The sequence below is a fragment of the Canariomyces notabilis genome (assembly GCF_033297395.1).
Source record: "Canariomyces notabilis strain CBS 508.74 unplaced genomic scaffold N656scaffold_2, whole genome shotgun sequence".
In the NCBI taxonomy this organism is placed as follows: Eukaryota; Fungi; Ascomycota; class Sordariomycetes; order Sordariales; family Chaetomiaceae; genus Canariomyces; species Canariomyces notabilis.
The window spans coordinates 940,666-964,176 of NW_027041824.1; the positions used below are offsets into that span (position 1 = coordinate 940,666).

General features: G+C 54.6%; 7 protein-coding genes across 8 annotated transcripts in view; 1 reads left to right on the forward strand and 6 right to left on the reverse strand.

Annotated features, from left to right (window-relative positions):
- Window positions 1-535, reverse strand: part of N656DRAFT_765308 (Per1-like protein) — a gene marked incomplete at both ends in the record, with an annotated part of 1,040 nt that extends 505 nt beyond the window's left edge. Inside the window, one exon of the mRNA XM_064813398.1 lies at window positions 31-535. Within this exon, the coding sequence (XP_064673892.1) occupies window positions 31-535 (505 nt within the window). The remainder of the gene's footprint in view (window positions 1-30) is intronic.
- Window positions 536-2,207: 1,672 nt separating this feature from the next.
- Window positions 2,208-4,130, reverse strand: N656DRAFT_786715 (uncharacterized protein; the record flags this gene model as incomplete). Its single annotated transcript, XM_064816550.1, has 1 exon — window positions 2,208-4,130. The coding sequence occupies one exon, from the start codon at window positions 4,128-4,130 to the stop codon at window positions 2,208-2,210; it is 1,923 nt and encodes a 640-aa protein (XP_064673893.1).
- Window positions 4,131-7,782: 3,652 nt separating this feature from the next.
- Window positions 7,783-10,470, forward strand: N656DRAFT_774557 (uncharacterized protein). The gene is made up of 3 exons (XM_064814292.1): window positions 7,783-9,872; window positions 9,928-10,355; window positions 10,420-10,470. The coding sequence occupies exons 1-2, from the start codon at window positions 8,254-8,256 to the stop codon at window positions 10,106-10,108; spliced, it is 1,800 nt and encodes a 599-aa protein (XP_064673894.1). The 5' UTR covers window positions 7,783-8,253; the 3' UTR covers window positions 10,109-10,355; window positions 10,420-10,470.
- Window positions 10,153-12,801, reverse strand: N656DRAFT_826197 (uncharacterized protein). Of its 2 annotated transcripts, XM_064818472.1 has the most exons (5): window positions 11,853-12,655; window positions 11,693-11,792; window positions 10,915-11,640; window positions 10,667-10,861; window positions 10,153-10,607 (listed from the first exon to the last, which is right to left on the reverse strand). In XM_064818472.1, the coding sequence occupies exons 1-5, from the start codon at window positions 12,453-12,455 to the stop codon at window positions 10,501-10,503; spliced, it is 1,731 nt and encodes a 576-aa protein (XP_064673895.1). In that variant the 5' UTR covers window positions 12,456-12,655; the 3' UTR covers window positions 10,153-10,500. The 2 variants fall into 2 exon arrangements, with proteins under 2 accessions (XP_064673895.1, XP_064673896.1); XM_064818473.1 differs by lacking the exons at window positions 10,153-10,607; window positions 10,667-10,861 and having other exon boundaries at window positions 11,525-11,640; window positions 11,698-11,792; window positions 11,853-12,801.
- A 504-nt stretch (window positions 12,802-13,305) lies between these two features.
- N656DRAFT_774559 (uncharacterized protein) lies at window positions 13,306-14,115 on the reverse strand. Its single transcript, XM_064814293.1, has one exon. The coding sequence runs from the start codon at window positions 13,618-13,620 to the stop codon at window positions 13,429-13,431; it is 192 nt and encodes a 63-aa protein (XP_064673897.1). The 5' UTR covers window positions 13,621-14,115; the 3' UTR covers window positions 13,306-13,428.
- A 1,203-nt stretch (window positions 14,116-15,318) lies between these two features.
- N656DRAFT_701764 (uncharacterized protein) lies at window positions 15,319-18,390 on the reverse strand (the record flags this gene model as incomplete). The annotated part of the gene is made up of 2 exons (XM_064810971.1): window positions 15,319-17,574; window positions 17,626-18,390. 2 exons carry the CDS (start codon window positions 18,388-18,390, stop codon window positions 15,319-15,321), a joined length of 3,021 nt encoding a protein of 1,006 aa, XP_064673898.1.
- A 2,693-nt stretch (window positions 18,391-21,083) lies between these two features.
- N656DRAFT_238544 (uncharacterized protein) lies at window positions 21,084-23,086 on the reverse strand. Its single transcript, XM_064808977.1, has 2 exons — window positions 22,675-23,086; window positions 21,084-22,609 (listed from the first exon to the last, which is right to left on the reverse strand). The coding sequence occupies exons 1-2, from the start codon at window positions 22,842-22,844 to the stop codon at window positions 21,283-21,285; spliced, it is 1,497 nt and encodes a 498-aa protein (XP_064673899.1). The 5' UTR covers window positions 22,845-23,086; the 3' UTR covers window positions 21,084-21,282.
- Between the last annotated feature and the right edge of the window lie 425 nt (window positions 23,087-23,511).

The following is a 23,511-nucleotide window of genomic DNA, read 5'->3' on the forward strand; positions in this document are numbered from 1 at the left end:
CGCCCCCGCCCCCGCCCCCGGCATACTCACCACCACCACCACCACCACCATCCCGGAGATCAAGCCGAAAAACACGCACAACAGTGTAGTACAACCCATAGAGCACCGAGGCGCCCGCGGCGAAGTAGTCGAGCTGCTCCGTCAGGGGGAAGTCGCGCGTGTGAAAAACGGCGCTGAACAGCCACGTCGCCATGCCCAGGCGGGCGAGGAAGACGTAAAAGGGCCGCAGCGAGTACCGGGCGGGGATGTGTGGCAGCACGCACGCGTGGAGCCCGTAGTAGTGCGCGCCGAGGTTCCCCAGCGAGAAGAGCACGCTGAGCGGCTCCTGCATGCCCAAAACGCGCCGGAACGGCCATTTCCCGTGGAACTGCACCACGGGCCGCGGCGGGTCGGCCGCCTGCCGCTGCGCCGTGATGATGTGCTGGCAGGTGTAGTCGCATTCCTGCGGGCAGGTCCAGAGGAGCAGGCGGCGGTGGAGGGCTTGGTCATTCATTTGGTTAGTGTTACGGCCTCCATCTCTGTGCCGGCAGTGCATGGTGAAAGGAGGGTAAGGTATTACGGATGTGGGTTTGGTGAGCTGCGTCGGCGCCGCAGTTTTCTTGTTTACAAATCTATCATCTCTGTTAGTTCGGCTCGGCTAGGTGAGCAGCAGGAGGATGGATGAGTTTGATGTCGAACCTCGACACAGTCTTGAAACTCAGGCAGTCGGTCGCCAATCGACGCCCATGTCGGACCGGCAAGCAAAAGACAAGATAAAAGAAACAGATGCGCTAGGGCAGTGCGCCCATGGTGGCCACCTAAATAGCTCACCATGGCGAGGGCATCTGGCAACGTGAAAAACAAAAAAAGGAAAATCTATGAGTTGGGTGGGAGACGGCGGATTATGAAGACGCGACCACGCGATCTTGTCGCAGTGAGGTGAACACTGTTGTTCGACGTAAAATTACCGTAACTACCGGGCTATTTTAAACGCTGATTGGGCGGGTCCGGTGTAATAAAGGGACGATCCGCAACTACCTTAGTCCCCCTAGTGTAGGCGTCCCGTTAGCTACCTTACCCCCACTGCCGTCCCGCAGTGCCCCCGACTTCTTGTCCCCGGGGAACCTGGACTCCTGGAGATGCAGGAAGAAAAACGGCAACGCACACCAGGCGCTGGCACTCCCGTCATTCAAAACGACCTACTGCCGACATTGCATGTTCTATGCAGAAGCTACGCGAATGCCCGCTTCGCACGTGCCCAAGACCCAACATCGCTTATCACGCAAACTGCAGGGCCTCTTGAAAGTTGGAACCCAAGAATGCTCCACCTATCCTCTAGATTTGACTCTACAACTATGTAGGCAGGTATAGCTTGATGATCAATCCATCAATAAACAGCTACCTAGGTAAGGTATGTAGGCAGCCAAGTCGTGACATGTAGCTAGCATGCTATGTATGTACTTGAGTCCGCATCAGCATTCATCATCAACGTCATGCATGACTTTCGTTTTGTCTTCGGGCCCAACTCCAATCTATCCGGAGCCAAAAAAAGGCGAACTTGTCCGCTGCCTCTTTTCCGAGGAGCAACATGATCGACTGCCCCTTCCCGTACGGAAAGGAGCTAAAGTAAATAAGAGGGTGTCAAGAAACGAAGAAGAGAAAAAGAGAAAGCAAAGTCATTTCATCCCATCATTATGTCAGTCGTGAGCTTTTCATCATGTAGCCGTCCCTCATGATGTTAACAACGATAAAAGGAAAATAAGAACGAAAAAAAAAGGAGAGGATGGCCAAGGGAATGAAAACCACCAAGTTTGCAACTCCCATCAACCGCCCGCAACAAAGTGCGGGGAAGAATCAGTAGCCGTAGAAAACCAGCAAATTCCCACCGAGATATGAACACGCTCCAAACTGATATATGTTCACTCCTTCAGCGGGGTATTTCCTTCCACATCCAGCATAAGGTGAGTTTCGTGCCATCAAACAACCGTCCAAACGGTCCTTCATTCATGTGGACGTCGTCAACATCATAACAGCATTATGCCGTCCCGAAAAAAAAAAAAAAAAAAAAAAAAAAAAAAAAAAAAAAAAAAAAAAAAAAAAAAAAAAAAAAAAAAAAAAAAAAAAAAGAGTGGGAAGATATCCCAGAGTATCATGAAAAGATAGTCAGACAGTTAAAAGGTCCCAAAAGAGCAAGGACCGCGAGTCGAAGGGAAAGCACACCGGTGTTTTTACAAGGGAGACTCGGAGCGGCGATTGGCGTCGCGCTGCCGGAGCTCCTTGAGGCGTTGGTCGATGTAGGCCAGGCGGCCAGCGAGGTTGTGGCGTGACGGCGGCGCCGTCGATTCGTTTGCGAACTGCTGGATCGTGGCGAAGGGCCGCCCAAGAACACCCAAATCGACACTTCCGCCCTGCATGCGATGAACTCGATGGGGGAAGCTGAAGCTGGAGCTGGCGCCGGAAAACGGGGAGCCTAGTCGCGGCGGTGGCGGCGCTAAGTCGGCCGCCTCAAGCTGCGCTCCAACGCTTGGCATGCTGGCAGACGAAGTCAGAGCGGGCATTGCTGGGAGTCTCGGGGTAAATAGGCCGTCGTTGTTATTTGATGTGCGGGGGCTGAGTTCCTCGGTGGAGATTGTGTCTGCTGCCGGTCCTGCGCCGAGGCTGGGTTTGAGCCACAAATCGGACCCTATACTAGGACGCTTGCGGGGAACACCAGACTGGGTGTGACGACGCTTCTGTGTACCCGATCTGCTGAGACGAACAGGTGATTGGAGCGTCCGCCGCGGTCCGACAGTATGCGATTGCCTGCGTGGTGTGGAATCGCTCAGGCCGAGCACCGCGGCTAAGGAGCCCGACGAGCTTGGCCCATAACTGCTTGCGCCAAACGGAGACGCTAGCCGGCGTCGTTCGGCGAAGGAGAGCTCATCCTCAGCAGTGCCGAGGTCTTGATGTATGGGAATGGGTGAACGGCTTTGCTCAGTGGGTTCTGAACCTGACACTGCGAGCTGGGCTAAAGGACCGCTCGGTTGCATGCTCTCCGATGTGCTCAAGGTGAGTGACACGTTCATATCTTGTGTCGCGAACGGGCCTGGAGAACGAGCTGGCGTCGAGCGCCTATTCCAGTGTCGGGCTGCGGATTGGGTAAAGGGGGTGTTGCTTCGGGATTTGAAGCGGTGGTTGTTACCCGGGGTGCTGGCTTTCAACCTGCAGAGCTCACGCAGGTGTGCGCGGGTAGCCGCGCAAGTGTGCGGCCACTGGATGAAGGTGCCCGAGCTGCCGGCCGTTGGGGTTGTACTACCGCTCTTCCCGTCTTCAACAGGATTGGCTGCCTTGGCCAGGGCCTTGGAGCCTTTCCAGCTTCGCTTGGCCTCACGCGCAACGCGGTGACACACGCCATGGGGGGGGATGCACGACTTGCCCATTCGGAAGGGAGTAACCTTGGGATCCTGAAGATACAGCACAAAAGTCGACCACAAATGGTCGCTCATAGCCTTCGTCCATGGCGCTTTCCTCGCTTTTCCTTTGGGGTCCATTGGCCGGTGAGACGTTACATTATCGCCTGGGACGACAACATCAGTGCTCTTCTGCTCGTCGGCGAAGATCTCACAATGATCATCATCCGACAAATTTGATAAATGGCTAAACAAAGACGCGCTGGTCTGCGTTGACCTTGACGTTGATGGCCTGCTGGACTCGTAGTCGGGTTCTGGCGTGGACTCGGCACTGCTGACAGCAGTGCTAACGGTCCAATCGGGATACTGAGTTAGTGGTTGAGACGGAAGAAGCTCGGGCGCCGGTGTCTTTGGTGGAGAGAAGAGTCGCGAGGGAGGCTGGAGCAAATGCACATCTCCTCCGTGGCCTTGGTGACGACCCGGAAAGGCTTCAGAACCGGACATGGCAAAGTCGTGCGCAACGATCTCGGGCTCCTCGATGCTTGGTATCGGCACGTCGGCGGCAGCAACTGAGGCTAGAAATTGCTGTGTTGGCGCAGACAGTTGAGAGACGACTCGTCGTCTTAGCTTCAAGCGCGGCCTTGGGGGGGAAGGGATTCGAGCATCGTCAGACTGAAGAGAGGGCTCGGGCGTCTTGGGTGCCTCGCAGCCGGAATACCGGAAACCCCGCGGAAGGGTCGCGGAGCCGGAATGTTGATCCATCTTGTGTTGGATGAGGAATGTTTGCGCGTCATGAAAGAAACCGAGAGACGCTGCGCAAGGGATAAGCAAATCGATAAAGTCGCGACACGTCCGGCAGCCGGATCCCACTGTTTCCAAACCGCAGGGTCAGGACCAAAGGGCTGCGACGAAGCCAGTATGCGATTGTGAGGGCAGATTGCTATGACAGCGAGCTAAGGTAGTTTTGACGCGCAGCCGGACCCTGCAGATTATAGGATGGCACCGATGTCAATCGCTTGAGGAAAGCTTGTTTTTATCGAGCTTTCAAGGGGTTGTCGGTGCTCATGTGAGTGCTTGTTAAATCGGATGGCTGGGTTGACAGGCGAGTGACGTCCAGGCACAAGCATCGGCTACAGTTGTAGTCCTGGCCCCCTTTGATACTCTTCAGATCGTAATCGAAAAAGGAAATCGTCGTTAGGGGTGGTGATGTGATGAAAGACGAAAAACGGAGGAAAAAGAGAAAATCAAACACTGGTCGTCTAATCAGGTTCCAGAGACCGGATAGGGTCGTGAGCGCAGCGTTCTCCGCGTCGACGGTGCTATTGTGCTGATATCATGAAGCACCTGGGAGAGCCTGCGCCGAGCGCGACCGGCCGTCAATTGGGTCGCAAAGGAGTGACTGCGAAGAGAGGAAAAGGGGAAGGGGGGTCTGAATCTACGAGGACGGGGTGCTTCGGGAATATGTAACGGTGTCGGCTGCTGCAAGAGTGAGTGGGCGAGGCCCGGGATCTGAGGGGACAGTGGGCGGAACGAGGAGCTGGATGCGGGCTGGATCGCCCAGAGGACAACGACCTGGCCCTTTTCCCCCAATTCGAACCCCCGCCCCTCGCCGCAAGCACCACAACCTGACGGGAGCCAGGTGCAGACCAGCCAGTGAGCGACAGCCACAGAACCAGGTGGTGTTCAATTCGAGTGGATACAACCGACAGGAGCCCTGTAAGTGAACCCTTATCGAAGACAGTCTGGCAGTTTGATTCGAGTTGGCAGAAATCCAGGGTCCCAATCTTGCTCTTTTTACCACGCACGTTAACCGCAACTAAGTTAGGTCGACAGCTGCACCTAGTCTCCTAGTGTAGCGGCCCGGGAAGCAATTGGGGGTTTCGCTGCCGTGGCTGGGCGGGCGAAGATCGATACCTAGGTGCTTTTGTCTGGCAAAGAATGGAGCTTGAGACGGTTTTGTATATGTACACCTTAGAGATGTACCAACAGCAGAAGCCTAACAGGAAGGACGGTACAGGCTGCAAGCTGTCGTGGATTCGCTGATTTGTGAATTCGTGGACTGACTGACAATAAGCGAGCAGCAACTGGGAAGCCTCACCGGCTTCCGGCCACCCAGTCGGACAGGGCAGCTGTGGATTGGGCTGGCAGCAACGCGTCGAGGATCGCGACCGACTTTGGCTGGTTGGTCAGTGGAAGTGATGGCGCGTTGCTCTTGGAACCCTGAGTGCGCCAGTCGAATGAGTCCAAGACGAGATCCCTTGCCACTGGGCTTCTAGTCTGCGAGCTGTGGCCCGAAATGGCCCAACCGTGCTTGATGCACGCTACATAGAGCCACCGGCTGCTATTGTGTGCGACGGAAGGTCCAGCTAGACAATGAACCCCAGAGTTCCCAGAGAGCAGCTTGGGCAAGGGCAATGTGGAGTCGTCAGTCTCGTCACCAGTGAGGTGATGCGATGAGGGTACTGTAGCGGTGGGGGGTGGGGACCGAGACAGGGGAGACTTGGGCGATAGTGAATTGCAATTCGTGAATCCTTCTTTTGTTGAGCGAAAGCCCTTGTTTGTGTATGTAGGAAAAGAGGTGCTTGGACGGTGCTATGAGGTCGAATGGCTGCTGCTTGTCCAGATCAAGGCGCGAGGGGAAAATCGAGAGGCTGGTAAATGTTCGTGACACGGAGACCTGCAGCCTGCAAGAGAAATGGTGGGAACACGAAGCCCGATCTGGATGAACCGCTCCGTCAGAATTCCAAACGCCAGGTCCCGGAACACGGTAATACCAGCGAGATCACTACAGAATTCAACCAGATTGATATGAATTTTATGGTGAAAAATGCCTGATACTTTTCCATAAACACTGCTTTAGACGCATTAGACCGCAAAAGAGTTTTTGAATGACAGGATCGAGTCAATCGAGATGTTCATGCCGCTTGAGGCCAAGCCCCGGTGTGTGAGGGAGGGGTTCAATATCAAACAGGGGTGCTGTGCGTGTTTTTTCGCGTTTTGTAGACGCGTCGAAGACGCGAGTTTAAGCGGTTCCTCCCATCACAGAGAACAGCCACCTCCCACCATCCCAAGACATAGTTACGAGGCGGACATACACATTGTCAGGTTGCCGAAAAACGCAGTCTTTTGGGTTTCTGAATGATTAGGATTAATCTGGTGCGTTCGTTGAATGTGTTACAGTATCCCATTTGGAACGAAGGTCGCAGAAACCAATATATATGAGGTTCTGTGCTCGGCCAAGATCTTGAAAAACCAGGTCGAACGTCAAGCACGCTTTTGTCTGTGCGCTTTAACAGGATCTTCCAGTGTCCACCGATTGCGGATGTGGCCGGGACACAGCACGACGTCGAGATCCCATTGCTCGTTCTCGTTCTCGTTCTAGCCAACGTTACATACAGATCCGTAGACTGTAGTAACGGCTGCACCTGTACACTACTACCTACTACACGGGACTACACTACGAAGGTATACGTACAGATTTCCAACACCACACCGCTCCTAGGAACAACGAACATGTAGGCCCTAGTTAGTTGAGAGGAATTTTCAAAAGCCCTGTTTCAATTTACCTCGCACGAAGTAACTACACCGAGTTTTCTAAGACAGGAAAGGCCAGACCGTCAGGGAGTCAACATCAGAGCAATCCAAAGGGTGAATTCCCCTGAGAGACCGCGTTAGGTAGCTTATGTATGTACATACAGTACTCCATACATAGGTACATGAGCGTGCGTGACGCATCTGCCCGTCTCCCCTGAAGGGTGCGTCTCCATTGGTAGCAGGCCCAGCATGAAGCTGGTGGTCTCCTGTCGACTGGGAGAGACCAACATCACGTTTAACGGTCTGGATGCCCAATGCCGCACTGGTCTAGGTCTAGTGTATGTATGTAATGTACCAGCATTCGGCTACTGTAGCTTGAGTGTAATAAGCGAGCTTGATTGGGATCTGATGATGATGAGCTTGTCAAAAGTCTCTCGCATTTCCCCGCGTCTGAGGCTCTAGAGCAGTTTGACAGCTTTCATCTGAAAATGGCAGCACTGCGGGCTCTGGCTGTCAAGCGTTGCCGTTATTGACATTCCTGGCAGCCCGAGTATGGATATAGATACCCAACGACGGAACCCGTTGGAAACTGGGCATCAATTCAAGAGTCTAGCAATCAAGGAAAATGGTAACCTACCTGATTTACATCCTTTGTGTTAAACTGTTGATGACCTCACCTGCTCGCTGGGTCTGCTAGTGGCCTAACAACTCCACGGCTAATCACGGACCCTGAGGGATGCCCGGATAACAGCGTTCCTTGAGCAATTACAATTGCAGAGCTCTGCCCAGTCGAGGTTTCACACGTTTCCAACAGCAAAACCTACAGCCGCAGCAATTGTCAGACCACATGCGAGACTTATATGCGTCACTCCCCAGAAGCCCAAGAAGTCCTAAACGCAAACTTCTGTGATGTTTCCACTTTCCATTCTTATTTTTATCCTTTTCTTCTCTCCCTTCTCTGTCTGCGTGAGGCAGGTGCAACGGCAAAATGAGTTAACTCCTCTCCACTTTCCACTGCCTTCCCCACATCTAGGAGCTTCCTCTGTTCCTCGTCTTGGCCAGCCTTGTCAGTCGATGCACAAGTACAGAACTTCCACTCGTACCTTGCATGAAAGCAACCAACTCCGATTTTAAACCGCGATTTTACGTCCCGTAACGAAGCACAGCGCTGTTTTCTCGACATTATCTGCTCAGTTCCTTTCACGTTCAAACCGACCAAGATGGAGAAGGGCGTCGTCGACGTCATCACGATCGAAAACTTGGAGCAAAAGATGTCGCGTTGGAACCCCGACAGTCCCAATCAGCTCTATGCCCTGGTTGACATGGGAAGGTAAGCCTGCCTCTTGTCGCCATGGCCATGGGTCATATCCTCTGCCGCCTAAGGGCCGCAGAGAGAACCCGCTGGTCTGACGATTCTCCAAGCAACGGCATCCGCTTCTCCATCTCAGACCTCTCCCCGCCAAACACCCGGCTCCTGAAATGCATATACCGAGAGCGGGCAGCCATCTCATTGTTTGATGCTCTGAGCGGCTCGTCGCCATCCGCAACCTCCTCTGGTCCCCTCCTTTTCCCCGAGGAAACCATACGACGGGTTTCGCAGACCCTAGCCCGCTTCAGAGCCATTGCCGTTGACGACTACGGTGTTCCCGCTGATCAGGTGACCGTGTTTGCCACGGAGGCAATGCGTCGGGCTCAGAATGCTGCCGCGATGCTTGAAGCGATCCAGGCTGCAGTCCCGGGCTTACGCGTTCATGTCCTCACGCCGCAGGTTGAGACGCTCTTCGGTGCCGTGGGAGCCCGTTCTGGTTTCATCAACGTGAAAGGGCTCTTTCTTGACCTCGGCGGAGGTAGTGTGCAGATGACGTACTTGGACACCTACGCTGCCAGGGCTGGCACTTCGGAGGATAGTCCTGGCTATGAGGTCCTTGCGGCGCTAGCAGGGCAAAGCCTGCCCTTTGGTGCAGCTCGCCTTATCAAAGTTCTCGAGAGCTCCAATGCTGAAGTACAAGCTGCCGAGAAATCACAGCTCCGGAACGGCCTCAGCGAGGCTTTCCGGACCCTGTGTGCCAGCTTCCCTTCTCTTGCCGCAGCCGCCGCCGAGGTCCATGAGGATGAGTTGTCTAGGAGCAGTAGAGTCTCGGGAATCGATGTCTATCTTTGTGGAGGAGGATTCAGGGGCTACGGAAGCATGCTGATGCACAACAACCCGATCCGGCCATACCCGATTCCGTCAGTCGCGTCCTTCACCGTCTCGGGCAAGCTGTTTGGCAGAACCAATGACATGCTCAAAGTCAACACGTCGTTTGATGGCAAGATTTTCGGTATGTCGAATCGCCGGCGCGCCCAGTTCCCCGCCATAGTCGAAGTAGTTGACGCGCTCGTTGCTGCCATTCCACCCATCCGTTCCGTCACGTTTTGTGCCGGAGGGAACCGAGAAGGCGCCTTGATGATGAGGCTGCCTCCAGAGCTTCGAGAGAGCAATCCGCTAGACTTTTCAGTGGCCCTCGCAGGCCTCCCAGCTCCTTCAATCCCCGGCGACGAGTTGGGATGCGTTCAAGACGTCCTCGACACCCTGCGGTCGGCCTTCCCAACGAACCTAGATTTGAGCACGGTAGTCACCGTCTTCAGCTTACAGCTTGGTGCTATGTACGCTAGTCAGATCTGGAACCGCTTAGGGGAGGATGCTGATTGCAATGCCTCTGCCGCTTTGCACCACGCGGTTAACTGCCCTGACCAACCCGGACTGACGCATCTAGCCCGTGCCGTATTGGGTGTTACGCTCTGCGCACGATGGGGAGCGAATCTAGCGCTCATTGATCAACAGCTACACCAAAACCTCAAAGCGATTATGGAAGCAGCAGATCCGGGCGCGACATTTTGGGCTGACTTTACGGGAGCGGTAACTGCAGCATTGGCAATGGTTCTAAGGAAATGGCCAAGGACGCGGCGGAGCATTCAAGACAATATCAGGTAGGGGAGAGTACTAAGAACACCTTACTTGCCGGGATGCTGACTCGAATCGCAGATTCCGGTCTACCGCTGAACATGGCAAAAGGGTCAAGATCCTTTTGGAGATCTTGATTGCTGAGGGTGCTGCAAGGGGGCTGGATCCGGACAACCTTCTTGGTCTCTTCAAGAAGCTTGGGAAGCAGCAACATGATGGGCCTAAAGTCATCGTCACCGTTACAGTTGGCCCCCTCCGCTGAAGCCCGAATCAACATGCGACTTGCCATAATCTCAGCCACTAGCCGTGAACAACAATCTGACATTGGTGGGCTATATCGTCAACTTTCCTCGGTTCAACACCATTGTTATCGCCCGGCTTCAGTACGCCCCGGATATATAACAGTTCGTTCGGTAATCAAAACGCAAAAGTCATCATTCATAGCCATGCTGCCCGAGCTGGCTTCGAGACTCAATCTGCCATTCATCGCCAGACCCAGATATTCCCGTGTGGGTAATGCCTCCCCTTTTTTTAAACCCCCAAACGCCTCATAACACCTGCGGTATCCCAAAGTCGGCCGAGCATACAGTGAATCTCACCGTGCATCGGCAATGTAATAGCGAGTGCTTGGCGCTATAAGCTCCATCACCGCTCTCACTTTCGAGTATTGATTCCTTTCGTCAAGATGTCTGCTTCGTTCTCGACGATGTACGCTTTGAAAAGCTCATCGGTGGGCGCGACCTGCCCCCGCACTTGCTCAACTGATAGAAAGGTTAGTATTGAATGAGTTCACACGTGGTGGCGGCCTCTGTTGACTTACAGAACTCAGGCAGTCCTTGCCACGCTCGTGCAAAGGCTTCCTGTGTCTCGGGGTCTTTTGAGAACTCGTGAGTTCCGGCGGCTTTGAGCTTCTGCACCTTCTTCTTGTGGAAGAACGCCGAGTAGGTTATTGTGATGGCATTCAACAACTGCTTAGTTGTCTCACGGAAGTTGTGTCTTTTCTCGATTCCCGCCACTGCTTTCTAGGTCAGCGTTTGATGGGTTCGTCTCAGGGTCTGGTGAACTGACCTGCTATCGGTATTGGAGCAGCATTTGTCTGTTGTTGTTCCAGCATCCATCCCAGCGACTTGCGGTAGATGAGGATCATCTGCCATAACACTAGCCACCTGATGCCGTCGAAGCTGGCGCGCTTGGTCGGCGAGGCGCCTGGCTCCTTAGCGGTGTCTTTCTTGAGAACGAAGTTCTCTTGGATCTGTTTGACGACAGTCCGCTCGAGCTCCGATATCTTCTCGGCGGCAAGCACACGAAGAGAGTCTTGGATTGACGCCAATCGCGGGTCAAACGGAATTGGTGGAGACCCCCGTTTCAGAGCGAAAAACAGTTGCTTGCAACTCCAAATCTTTAGCATGCATTTCATCTCGAGAAGCTCGCGCAACAGCGTCATCCAGGCCTGAGTATGTCCCTCTGTTTGGCTAAGTGCTTCCTGCCGAGACACTGACAAGCATAGGAGCTTATCTATTTGAGCTTCAAAGCCTGTGCTTTTCTCATTGAGGATCTGGGACTTCATCCATTCGCAAATCATCCCCTCTAGGCCAGGCGACCGATCGCGTATGATGCCCCATCGGAGAATGCCCCGATCCTTCTGGTTCGGCAGATTGAAGGGGTGAGCCACTAGATCCAGAAAGGGACCATCGACACTGTCGGATAAGGAGATCAAGAGGCGAAGTGGGTGATCCTCGACGAATTGTGCGCGGCCTGGCAACAATATATCTGCGTCATTCCAGTTCCAACGCGCTTCATAAAGTTAGTTCCCTCCCTCCCGAGAGGCAACACTTAGGGAACACACCGTACGCGCTTCCAAGTGTTTCGCACAATGTTTTGCGGATACATGCTTGCTCAGGCAACGGTCCTTTGTTGCACTGCTCACAAACCAGGGCCGTGTCACACTGGGCGCGTCGGTCAGCTCACCAGTTCAACGGAACCTGAACGACTTGGGGAAGGTCTACCTTGCTTTTGCTTATTTTGCAACAATAACAAGCCTTGATATTCCGCACTTGGCTTGTCTCCACTGGGTTCCTAACCGTTCGGGTTTTCTTCTGGCCTGGAGGCAAGATGGCCTGTAACTGGCCGAGAAAGGGCATATCAGAGCTATTTGGGCTGCTAGGCGGTCGAGACATGCCACGCTGTGTCTCGGTTGACTGTTCGAAGTGAATGGCGCCATCTCTTGGGGGGTGAGGGCCCGAGATTCCCGGCCACACGTGGGGCGGTTGGGTCTCGTGGGAATCAACATCCAACATTGGGACATCCTCTCCGTGGCTGGGAGGCGTGGCAATGGAACTTCCCGGGCCCAGAAGCGGGGGACTAGGCGCGAGGCTCTCTTCCGGAGGGATGCTCGACGGTGTGGTTGCATCCGTTCCTACGCCGCGGGTATTCTTGTCCCACAGATCGAAGTCAAAGAACTCGGACTCATCATCTGTGTAAGATGAGCTGCCGGTAGTGTCTCCGACCCCGGACGAAACGCTGCGGGGAGGTGCAGGGGACCCGCCGTACTGGCGCCCAAAAGCCGAGCTGGTCATGCTGGGGGCAGGGCGGTCTAGCATGTATGACATGGTTGGTCCGCCGCCTGCTATCTCTGGTGCCAACGCCTGTGTGGGCTTGCGGGACAGATGGGACAACAAAGCAACACGAACCGGGTCGAACCAGCACAAGTCAAGGCAACCGAGGTAGTCCAATAGGTCCGGCAAACCGAGAAACACCGTGATGGTATACTACTGCTCGAAGGAAAGGGGAGATTCGGGCTAGGCAGATGAAGCTTCCTCTCGTCGAGTTTTCTGTGCTTCGCAAGGCGCCTCCATGAGCCTCCTTCCCACCCTCTTCACTCCTCTTACACCAAAGGCAGCCTTCACCAACTTTCCCTAACCGGAGTAGCAGGGGTGTGTGATTGGTCAATGACTCTCTGGACCTGGCAGAATCGAGCCAATGGGAGAACCTTGTCTCTCCGGAAACCAGGATCGCATCGCGGGAGCACTGGCGGGGCCGTGGTGAACTGCACTCAGTCTAAACCACACCAATTGCCTACGCCACTGCGCAGACAAGGCGTTCTCACTTTCACGGTGACGCCACCGGGAGAGATCTGTTTTAAAGAGTTGATGGGAATCGCAAGTGTAGAGTCGATTCCCTGTCCTTGAACAATTCCCCAATTCGGCAATGACATGATGAGACGCCTTGTGAACTGCCGAAGCGTTCCCTTTCTTCTCCTTTTGGCATCTTCCCAGACCATCGAAAGGAAAAAGCTGTGGAGATGGTGAAGGAGTCTACGTTCCATCTGCCACCAAGCAGGATGTCAATTGCTCGAAACCATTCATCTGACGATATCCTTCTCCGTCAGGCCCTATGTTTGCACGAGAGGTCAGAGGAAACTGCGCAAATGTGCGAATTGCCAAAACAAGGTCTGTTCAACCCAAATGCCATCCCCCACAGCAGCTTCGCACACTTCCAGAGCGGTGCACGACGGTATTGTACATATCCGTTTCTTGTCAAGCCTGAATCAGCCTTGTTGGGAAGGTTCGCCAAGCACGACATTTAGTCCAACAGCTGGGTTGTGCAACCGCACCTCTGCTCGAAAACCTCCCGCTGCCCCATTTCCCCATCATCATCAGCAGCGGGCCACGTTTGTGTGGGCAAAATGGTGAGTTGCGCACTGGCATGTCGTACGCCAGTGCTCGAGACCAGCCCAGAAGCAAAAAGGACCCAGCGCAGCGCTGTTGTATGCATGGTAAGGTATATGTCACTGCGCACGAAAAACCTACCTACGTCTGCTGAGGCCAAGGTGCAACTGAACCGGCCAAGCGAGCATGTTGTGGCTGCTAGGCGCGCAGCGCACACAATTGCGCGGGCGTTGGAGTGTCGTGGGTTCGAGTGCCGGAACTTTAGGAAGTGACATGGGTTGCGACACAATGCTGTTGACAGGACAGAGGCGGGTTGAGATTGGGATGCCAGTCGCAGAGGGTCGACAACGAAAGACGTTTGTTGCTTTGCGCCCGCGCGACGGCGCGCGCCCGCTGTCGAGGCCAAGATGTGGTGCGTTGTCGAATGAGGCCCGCCATGCTATTCGAGTTGCGCGAAGCTACACCTGAGATGGTAAACACACCTCGGAGTCTGGACTGAGCATGTCATTCAATGTAAGTGCCGTGCCGAGTCGCCGGGTTTGCGCAATCCCGCAAAACGTAAATTCAAAGGTGTTTCGGTACAGCACCCGGTTCGATTGATTGGGGTACAGTATCATACCTAAGGCGCGAAATAAGCTCGGCCGATACGCCAGAGTAGATGGAATTCTTTCATGGACTGCAGTGCGCATCCGTGATGACGGTTTGGTTCTTGAAGAATCCGGGATGCCCGCAGGAGCCTACGGTGGACTCCCTGCAGACCTTGGTAAAGTACAATTCATTGTGAAGTACATTCGTATACCCGTACAGCAGAGAAACTGAGGTAGGTATGTACATACCTTACTCCTTGAGAGGCACAACAACTTGCGTACCACGTCAAGGCATAATACCGGTAAGTGGCAAAAGCAACCAAACGAAGATTTCCATTTCGTTAGAAATAACCCGGTCAAAACTAGAAACTGGCCATTGACAAAGGCACCTGCAGACAGATGGAAAATTCAATGTTGAAGGAGAGTTAGACTTCCCAGTTACTAATTGAACTAACGCCATGCCAACCCATTTCCCTATCAACTGGGAGCACTCCGAGAACTACCAAATAGTATGCATATTTCAATCTAGATTGGTACCTATGTATGTACCTATGTACGCACATATGCACAGGACAGTTCCGCGCCCTCAACCAACCTCCCATCTCCCGTGTTAAGGTACTTACTTGCTTGCTGTGTCTGCCTTGCGTTACTACTAGGGTACCTAGTATCCAACCCAAACCCAGGAAGATGCTGGCCTATGCATGTATTGTACATACATATCGTAATCAAAGCAACACCCATCGACCTGATTCAGGGTCCAGAGTTTTGACAGCAAGACCGGAAACAACGGAATTGTTCCGCTGCCGCAGCTGCTCGAACCATCTAATACGGCACTTGTATGTACAATACCTACAAATACAATAGAGAAGATTGTGGACGAATCACGGATTAATAGAAACGATTCAAGATTAGGGTATCATCCATGAAGATGCCATGAAGCCTCAGCCAATGGTATATGGTCAGGGCGGGCGAAGAGAAACATCTAAGAGAGAGATACAAGAACGCACAGCAGACAGCCAAAACACCCCGAATCGCTTTTCAATATCCGTACAACATGGCACGCCAGATAGACAAACAGACAGACGGACAGAACTAGTCCAGTAAACAGCCAACGAAGCCCAACCACACCTGTAAAACATCCACAAATCCCTCCATGAGCAAAACCCACACCACCCCTGGCCCGACATCAGATGAGATCAGATCACAATTAATCAAGATTAGAAGAAAAGCTTCTTTTTTGCCTTCTTCCCATTATCCATCCCCTTGAGTATATCGTCGAAGGTACTCCCTCCTCCGGCTCCACCACCAACCCCACCATGAGAAGCACCCCGGACGTGTCCACCACCGAGAGCAGCCGGGGGTGGTAGGCCACCATAGACACTTCTTCTCGGTGCGAATCCCAACTGTCCTGCCTCCTCGCCCGGGGGGCCCAACTCCCCAAATTGGTTGAGATTGACCGCCGACCGGCTAGTCCTTAGACCAAGCTGGTACATATCCCCCGGGCCACCGCCAGGCCCATAACCGCCCCCCGCAGACGGAAAGAGTCCGGAGCCGGCGCTGACGATACGCGAAGTTCGATCGCCGGCGCCGACGGCCGGGATAGGCAAGGGTTCCAATCCGATGGCCATGCTCGCGCGCAAGGCGTGACGCGCACGGTGGTCGTGGGAGCCGCTGCGAGGGCGCAGATGCGGGGAGTTGGGTGCCGACAGACCCCCGCCGCTTCCCACTTGGTTGGGGATGTTCAGGTTGTGGTTTGTGCTGATGCCGGTTGCAAAGGGATCCAATTCAGGGAAGAGGGTGTGCGGGGGCTGCAGAGAAGTCGGGGATGACGGGCGTAGGGAACCGGCGGCCGGAGCTAGAGCGGGAGAGGCAGCTGCTTCCCACTCCTTGGCAACCAGCCAGCAGTGGCTCCGCGTGTAGATCCCTTCGACACTGAACACGAGGACATCCGCGGATAGTTCCACGAAGTTCTGGTCGGCGGTCTGGTACCACATCTTGCGTACCTCGCCGGCGTCTTCCGTCCACGGGGGGTTGCCCTGTGGTGCTTCGCAGAGAAAGTCCTCGACACCCTCGGTGAATTGGAGCCCCGGAGCGTCGACCACTAGCATCGGGAGAGATTGGAGGACGACGTACAGGAACAACCAGAAGCCGATACGCTGGTCGGCTAGGTCCTGAGGTTGGACACCTCTCGCCTCTCGGAGCTCAAAGTCCTTGAAGGCGGCCAGAAACGGCATCTGCAACGCGTCCGTGTCCATGTTGCGGGACTTTATGAGGATCAGCTGGAGCTCGTGTGACTGGAGGCTCTTGTTGTACTTGGCCTGCTTCTTCGCCGGCAGCTCGTTGTAGTTTTCGTAAATTGCAGTCATGCTCGGAATTTTGGGGATATCGTATGGGATTGGCGGCAGCACTGGAGGAGACGACTTCTCGAACTCACTCAGGATCTTCCGCAGCGCGGATATGGAAGGGTCGGCACCATTCTTCTCTTTGGCATCATCCGAGGGGCCGTCGGCCTCGGCGATGACACGGGGTGTAATGGACTTGCGATCGACCAAGAGGTCATAGAGTGCACACAGGTCCGAATAAAGGATTTTCAGGCACTGACGGTTTAGGCCGCTCTGAGAGAAGTGATTCTTTCTGCTCCTGGCTTTGGGCGGCCAGCTGCCGAAAAGCCCCTTGTAGTAGTTGAGAACGAAGCTCCTCATTTTGCCAAAGTTGTTCTTCCATTCTTTGAACTTCACATTCCTGTACTCTTCTGTCGAGGTTGAGCTGGCGATGCCCGCAAAGAGGGAGGGGAACTCGAATGACTCGATCCGAGCGTTGACATTGGCCTGGCGGTTTACCAGGTCCAGATGGGCGCGCTCCAGTCGCTTGCGGGTATTGGTAGAGATTCTGGGATAGATGGGTGATCTCAGGTCCAGCAGAGATTCGTATTTGCCCACAGCATGAGCAAAAGCCTCGTTGTACAAATTCCAAGACTTCATTTGTTCTGCTAAGACAAGCGCCTCCAGTGTCTTCTCCCCACTGTGCCGCACATCTGCGAGGCCGAACTGGTCCACGAGTTGGTCGAAGGCTACATCAACTGATTCCCCGAATGAACTGCCGTCGTAGTTACTGAAGTTGAATTCTCGAAGCAACGATGAAAGCTGCAGAATGGCGGAAAATAGACTGGGAGTTTCTTTCGTACCCACGAGAGGCTGGTGAGTTAGGAAGGCGAATAGATTCCTGGCAGAGACGAGGCTTTGCAGGTCGCTGCTGCCACTGGGAAGGTACAGGTGGCCTTCAATCACAGGTCTTTCGGCCTGTTCGACCCCGAGATACTGAGCGGCAGCCATCATCTCTGCCACCAGTAACTCGTTCAGGGTTACCGAGGTGCTGAAGACATGGTCAGCGACCTTGAAGGATGGGCCGCGGCCGCTCCCTTTGGGATGTAAATAAACAAAGACGTTCCCTTGTTCGTTCCACAACTCTGGAACCTATACGAGGTTAGCACAGCTGCCATGTTAAAATCCGTGCAGAGAACATACAGGGTCTCCATTCAGCAAAGGAACCGTGCTGTAATCCGCTCGATTATCCGGAGATATAAGCCAGGCCCCAGTGTCATGCGTCTTCGCCAATTCGTCCGGGCTGTGTTTTGACCGACCCCCGGGAAACCAGCTCTTTTTCACCTTTTTCTTCTCTGCGGTGCCAAGGGAGTTGCCTTCGCCTGACTGCATCGACTGCAGCCGGCTGTCAATAGGATTAGATACCACTCGTGGGCTATCCGCTGAGGCCCCACGGGTTGTTGACTGTTGGACCGAGACACTGCGCCCATGGGCATTGTGAGTTGGAGGTCCATGAAGCGGCTGCAGACGGTTGGGCTGTGGTTTGTTGGCCCTCGATGGGGGGCGCTCAGCTGCCGGACTCCTGTCACGAGATCTCGTGCCAGCCCGTGGCGTGGCTTGCGTCGCTGTGACTGCAGGTATGCGGGGCGGTGTGGAGGTCTTTCTAAGGACTGTTGGACGTGGCGGAGGGGGGGGAGACGAGGGCATTGCCGACACCTTGCCTAGCTCATCCCGGCTCGGGAACTCGTAGGGCGTGGTCTCAGAGAATGGGGAAGTCTGGTCAGACGACAGAGGGGTAGTAGATCCTGTACCGCGGTGAAGATACGAGGAGGTACTGTCAGATTTGGTGTCTTCGCTGGTCCTGGCCGTAGCTATTGTTGCAAGGGAGCTATGGCTGATATGGGCTCCCGAGGCTGGTTTTCGATGGATATCGGGTGTCGTCCGTGAATCTGCACTAGATGTGAGCATTGGTAGGAGGGAGGTAAATAGACCAAGCCCAAGCAGAGATAACCGCTGCCTCATCGTGTTGTCTGCGATTTTGTCATCACTCTTCAACCCAGCCAGGCCACGTTCCATGCCACCGACACCGCTGCTTCCCGTCTCCGGGTGCAACGGTTTGACAGGCCGCGCGCCCGCATTTTTTGGCTTGCAAGAGCAAATGATACCCTCTTCTTCCGTCCGCCTTTTCATTTCGATGCTGTCTACTTGCTCTTTCCAGCCTTGGAGGTGGGACGGTAGGACCTGCAATGGAAATGCGGGCTCAGGAAGTGATGGAGACTTACCCGACATGTTATCGGGCGCAGCGTGTCTCGGTTTTGGCCGTCCGCGAAAGACGGTTTCCGACAGGCCTTATACCTTCCAGATTGTCGGTCTCGGGATGATCGTGGTCCCAAAAAGCCGATGTTGGCTTCCTCAAAGTGGAGGGGAGTCGTGTGGCGACGCGCACACAGCGGGTCTCAGGCTGTATAGGCTGTGGAGTCGAGCCGGGCTTTGAGGATGGAAACTTCAGACTTGCGCTTCAGCGGTGGAGGGACATGCGAATATCATTCAATGATCTGAAGATCCGTAATCTCATCATAGTTGTAGGATGGCGTTCTCTGTCGACAGAAGCTCACACCAGGGGCCTAAGGCGACGTAGGGTATAAAAACAGGATCGAGGAATTCGGCAGTGCAACAACACAAGTCGCCCCCCAGGTCTGACGGACCAGAAGCACCAGGATCTGGTGCTCTTAATGAACCCTGGCATGCCTGGGCCAATAAATCAAGCACGTCTTCCGCAGGCTGCCGTTTTCCGCAGTAGCCGCACTGTCTATTAATTCTTTTCGTCGGTTCCTCAGCCACGTTGATGTTGAATGGCCAGATTCTCTTAGTCCTGCACGCCATCCGGGGTCGGCTGGCTGCGAATGGCCGCACATGCACGACAGTCCCTAGTCAGAAAGTGTACGTGTACAGTACTCAAATGAACAAGGCTGGCCTGCTGTGAGTCTCCTCTTCACCCGATGTCGAAGGGACGCCGAAGATGTGCTGGAACAAAAGAGAACCCAAAACTTCTTGGGGATTCGGTGACATTGGGAAGAGACGATCAACGTCATTTCCAATGACCTGGTTCCTCGCAGCTGCAGGGGTCCTTCCTGTTCAGTGTGTAAGCGCACAACCCCTGGTCTCGCTTCCTCCATACCCTCGATACCGTGCAAGCTTTCCCCTTTTCGGATCTTGGATTGGGGATGCGACGAGAGAACTGAAACCCTTGGCAACTCAAAATTACCATCCAAAAGGGACGATTCATCAGAAGACGTGCCTTTCATCCTAGAACAATACTGTCCATCTCGCAAACATCAAGTTTCAAGCACATGCCATCTGATATAGCATCCGCTATGGATTACGCAAGTCCGCGGATTTAGAGCCCTCTCTGCTGTACGAAGTACTACGGGAAGCTAAGGGTCCATGGTCTAGCGAACTTCGTACTTGGGAGCACTGCCACGGAACCACGTCACTTGCAGCTTTAAAAAGCGAGAAGCTACACGTACACTAGCTTTCCAGTCCGAGCCAGTTCGTCGGAGAGAAAACATCTGTTCCTTGGGTTCATGCGTCCCGCCCAGCCACTGGGCTAGGCTCTAGCACATACTGTGTATCTCAGCCTGAAGCTCGAATCCTGGCCTATTAAGACGGCCACCCCACATCGATCTCGCACCTTTTACCATCTACTGCCCTAGACTCGAAGCTAAAAACATGCGGCTCATAGACTAAGGCAGGCTTGGACCTTTGATTACTATTGGCCTGCCCTTACCCTTTGGTATATGTATCGTAACGCTTGCTCGGCGATGTTGTGCTTACTGAACCTGTGAGCGGGCTCGTTCCCCATTGTTGACCATAGGCCCATTCATGTTTGCCCGCCTCCTTTCCCGGCAAGAGAGACGGTAATAGTAGATAGCAGGACCAACAAACTGGCTCCCTGATCATCGGGGCACACACACATGAGACAGGAGGGGTACGCCAACATCAGCAGCCGATCACAGCCCGACTAAGTCCTGCAAAGGCCCAATCGGGGTGCAGAGGTAAGACGCGTATAAAAAGGCCCGCCGGCTTCTGTTCTTTGTAAGTGCTGCTTTGCAGCGAACGATCCGAGCTACCTTGACCAACCGTCACCCCCCACATGTAATATGTGATGATACAATCAAGCCCATTAAGCCCAAGCACCGCCGGGCTGGGAAAAGTAGTCGTCCATCCAACACTAACACATCTGTCGGATGTTCATACCTGCCCCATAGCCACATCCTCATCGCCAAAGAAGAAGAGAAGATCAAAATACGGCCTTCAACCAGCGGGACCGAAATGCCCAAATGTTACACGAACTCGGCAGCAGACCGTTTCGCTCGGTTCAGCGGGCAGCGGCCACCCAACTGGGGAGGAGAGGGTGGCCTGCCCACTCTCTGTGCGGTGCTGGCAGCTCAGACCTCCCTGATACCCGATCACGATCAAGGCGGGTGTTGGGTCGCCAGTGTAATGTCGGCTCCTGCCAAAAGAGGCAGTAAACCTAGGGAGACCTTCTGTCCCCGGCCGGGCGAAAATAGAAGAAGAAATGAAACGAATTGAAACTAGGCATCATCACCAGCCCACCACAAAATACAACGCAATGTAAATGTCGCCAGCATGGGAGAAAGACGTCCTCGCGCCGCCCGCTTTTCCGGGTATCCCTGACGGCCCAAACTCATCAGGATGGGAGAAAGAAAAGAAGAAGCACCATCTATATGACGCGACGCGAACAAATCAGGCAAGCAAGCGCAAATGAAAACGAAGATCACCGACTCCTTGGTCATTACATCCCATCTTCCATCCCGCCCCTTTTATCTCGTTTCAGGGCTATGCAGCGGGCTGGTAAGGCTTATAGCCCGGATAAGCCGTCCCCCGCTCCACAGCTGGACCCGGACTCGGCAGGCGATACCCGCCACTATTCACGCCGCCGCCAATAGCCGGGGGGCGGCTGTACCCCGACGTGGAGAAGTCAAAGCCGTTGATATTGTTCTGCGATCCGCTGGGACTCGTGACGTCGTTGATGGAGTTGGATGTGTACTGGCGCTGGGGTGGGGCTCGCAGGGGCCGCGTCGACTCGGACGAGTACCCCCGCGTCGCATACCCGGGGCGGTTGTCGTACCCGCTGCCGTACTCTGTCCCAGGAGCTGGAGATCGGCGGGTATAATCTCCCTGTGGAGCGGGCGACCGTCGCGAGTCAGGACTGTAGCGCCCAGCGGCGCTGTATGGGCCATGCGGGGCGGGCGAATGCCGAGCGTCTTGGGGGTAGCCGTTACCCGCGTCCATTTCATGCGGAGATTGATGGCGGCTTATGCCGTAGCCCGGGTTGCCTTGGGAGCCATAGCTGTTGTAGTTGTCGTACGGCTGCCGCCCCGCCGCGCTGTAGCCACCGTAGGTTTCCTGACCTGTGGGTGAAGTATAGCCAACGGCTTGACCATACCCCTCGTTGCTATACCCGTTGTCATAGGCATGCGGCGAACGCGGACTTGGGCCAATTGCAGCCCCCGCCATTCCGTACCCATGGTCTGACTGACCGTAAGCTAGGTCTGGTTGGTTATATGCTGGCGCAGCCTGCGCGTATGGATCGTTGCCGACTGCCTCGTGGTTGAAATAATCGTTGGGTCCAGGGTTGGCGTTCGGCGCCCTATACGGGCTTCGGTTTACCGGAGATCTAGAGGAGTTCGAAGACACCGCGGTAGCTGAGCCCGTACTGTTGCCGACTTGAACGGCAGGGTCAGGCTTCTTCAGCGCGTTCATTTCAACAGCCTCTTCCTCAAGGGGGACCTTCTTGCTGGCGGCGCCTTCCCAACTGGGCATCTCGGGTAAAGCATCCTCGTTCCTCTTGGCCCCAACATCGAATTCGGCATATTGGGGATAGTCTGGCCCCTTCGTTACCGGCGCTGTTGGTCCAGTGAAACCGGCGTGCATCGGCGCCTGAGACTTGTACCCTTGATCCGGCGGGATGTATGGCTCATCGAGATACTTGCGCCGGCTGCCTCTCGGCGGGTCGCAGCAGCCGCAGCAGTTACCGCAGCATCTGAGGCATGAGAAGCAAGAGCAGCAGCAAGAACGGCCGCAGCAAGCACACCGAACAATACACACCACCACGGAGATGAGGATCAAGCCGCCGACAATAATGACGGCAATGACAGGCCACCTAAATTGTTCAAGTAAGTATCGCAGCCATCGCTGCCGAAGACGGTAAAACGGGAACCGACGTACTTGCAAAATGTGGCCTGCATGCAGTTGTCCCAACTTGAGAAGGCCAACCTGACGTCTGTAATCTGTCCCGCGAGATCTCTCCGGTGGAGCGCCGGTCGCAAACTAGCGGCCAGTAAATCTAAAAATCCTCCCCTCAGACTCCGCTCCATCGCGACATCGACCGCCGGCATCCTGACCTCGAAAAGCTTCCCCTTCTGCTCAAGAGGCGATCGGAGACTGAAGGGGGAACAGCACCGAGGTTCGCAGGAAACTCGCAAACGCGATATTCTGTCGAATGAAGTCCAACGCGAAAACGTCTGCAAGTGCTACAACCCCATTGTGCAGCTTGTTGTTGCCTGTGTGTGATCGTCTAGCGAAAATGACACCGTTCCGCTCCCACAGGCCGGCCAGACAGAGGCAGGCTTAAGCGCGGGTAAACCTGGGCGTCGGTCTCGGATCGCCAAGTGACTCGTAGATCTCGATGGTCGCTTGAGATCGCCTGGTTTCTTTAAACGCAAGTGCGAAACGAACGTCAAAGGATTTTTGTTTCCTCGAATGAGAAGCCACGTCAGATGGCGACGACGGACACGGCAGGGTAACGAATGGCGGAAATGAACGTCGGGCTGGGATGCAACTTATGGGTTGCGCAGGGAACGAAGGGATGAAGAGGCGACAATGCGACAAGGCAGAAGGCTGCGATCGTCTACGACCAAGGGAGTGGTTCTGCTCTGTCTTAGATGCGGGAAGGAGGTGAAACTGCCCGGGCGCTGTGAATCCTGGTGGGAATCAAGAGTGCGCGGTGCTCGAGAAGAAGTGCGAAGGCTGAGGGGAGCAGTTGCAGTGCATTGGTCCGCCTTA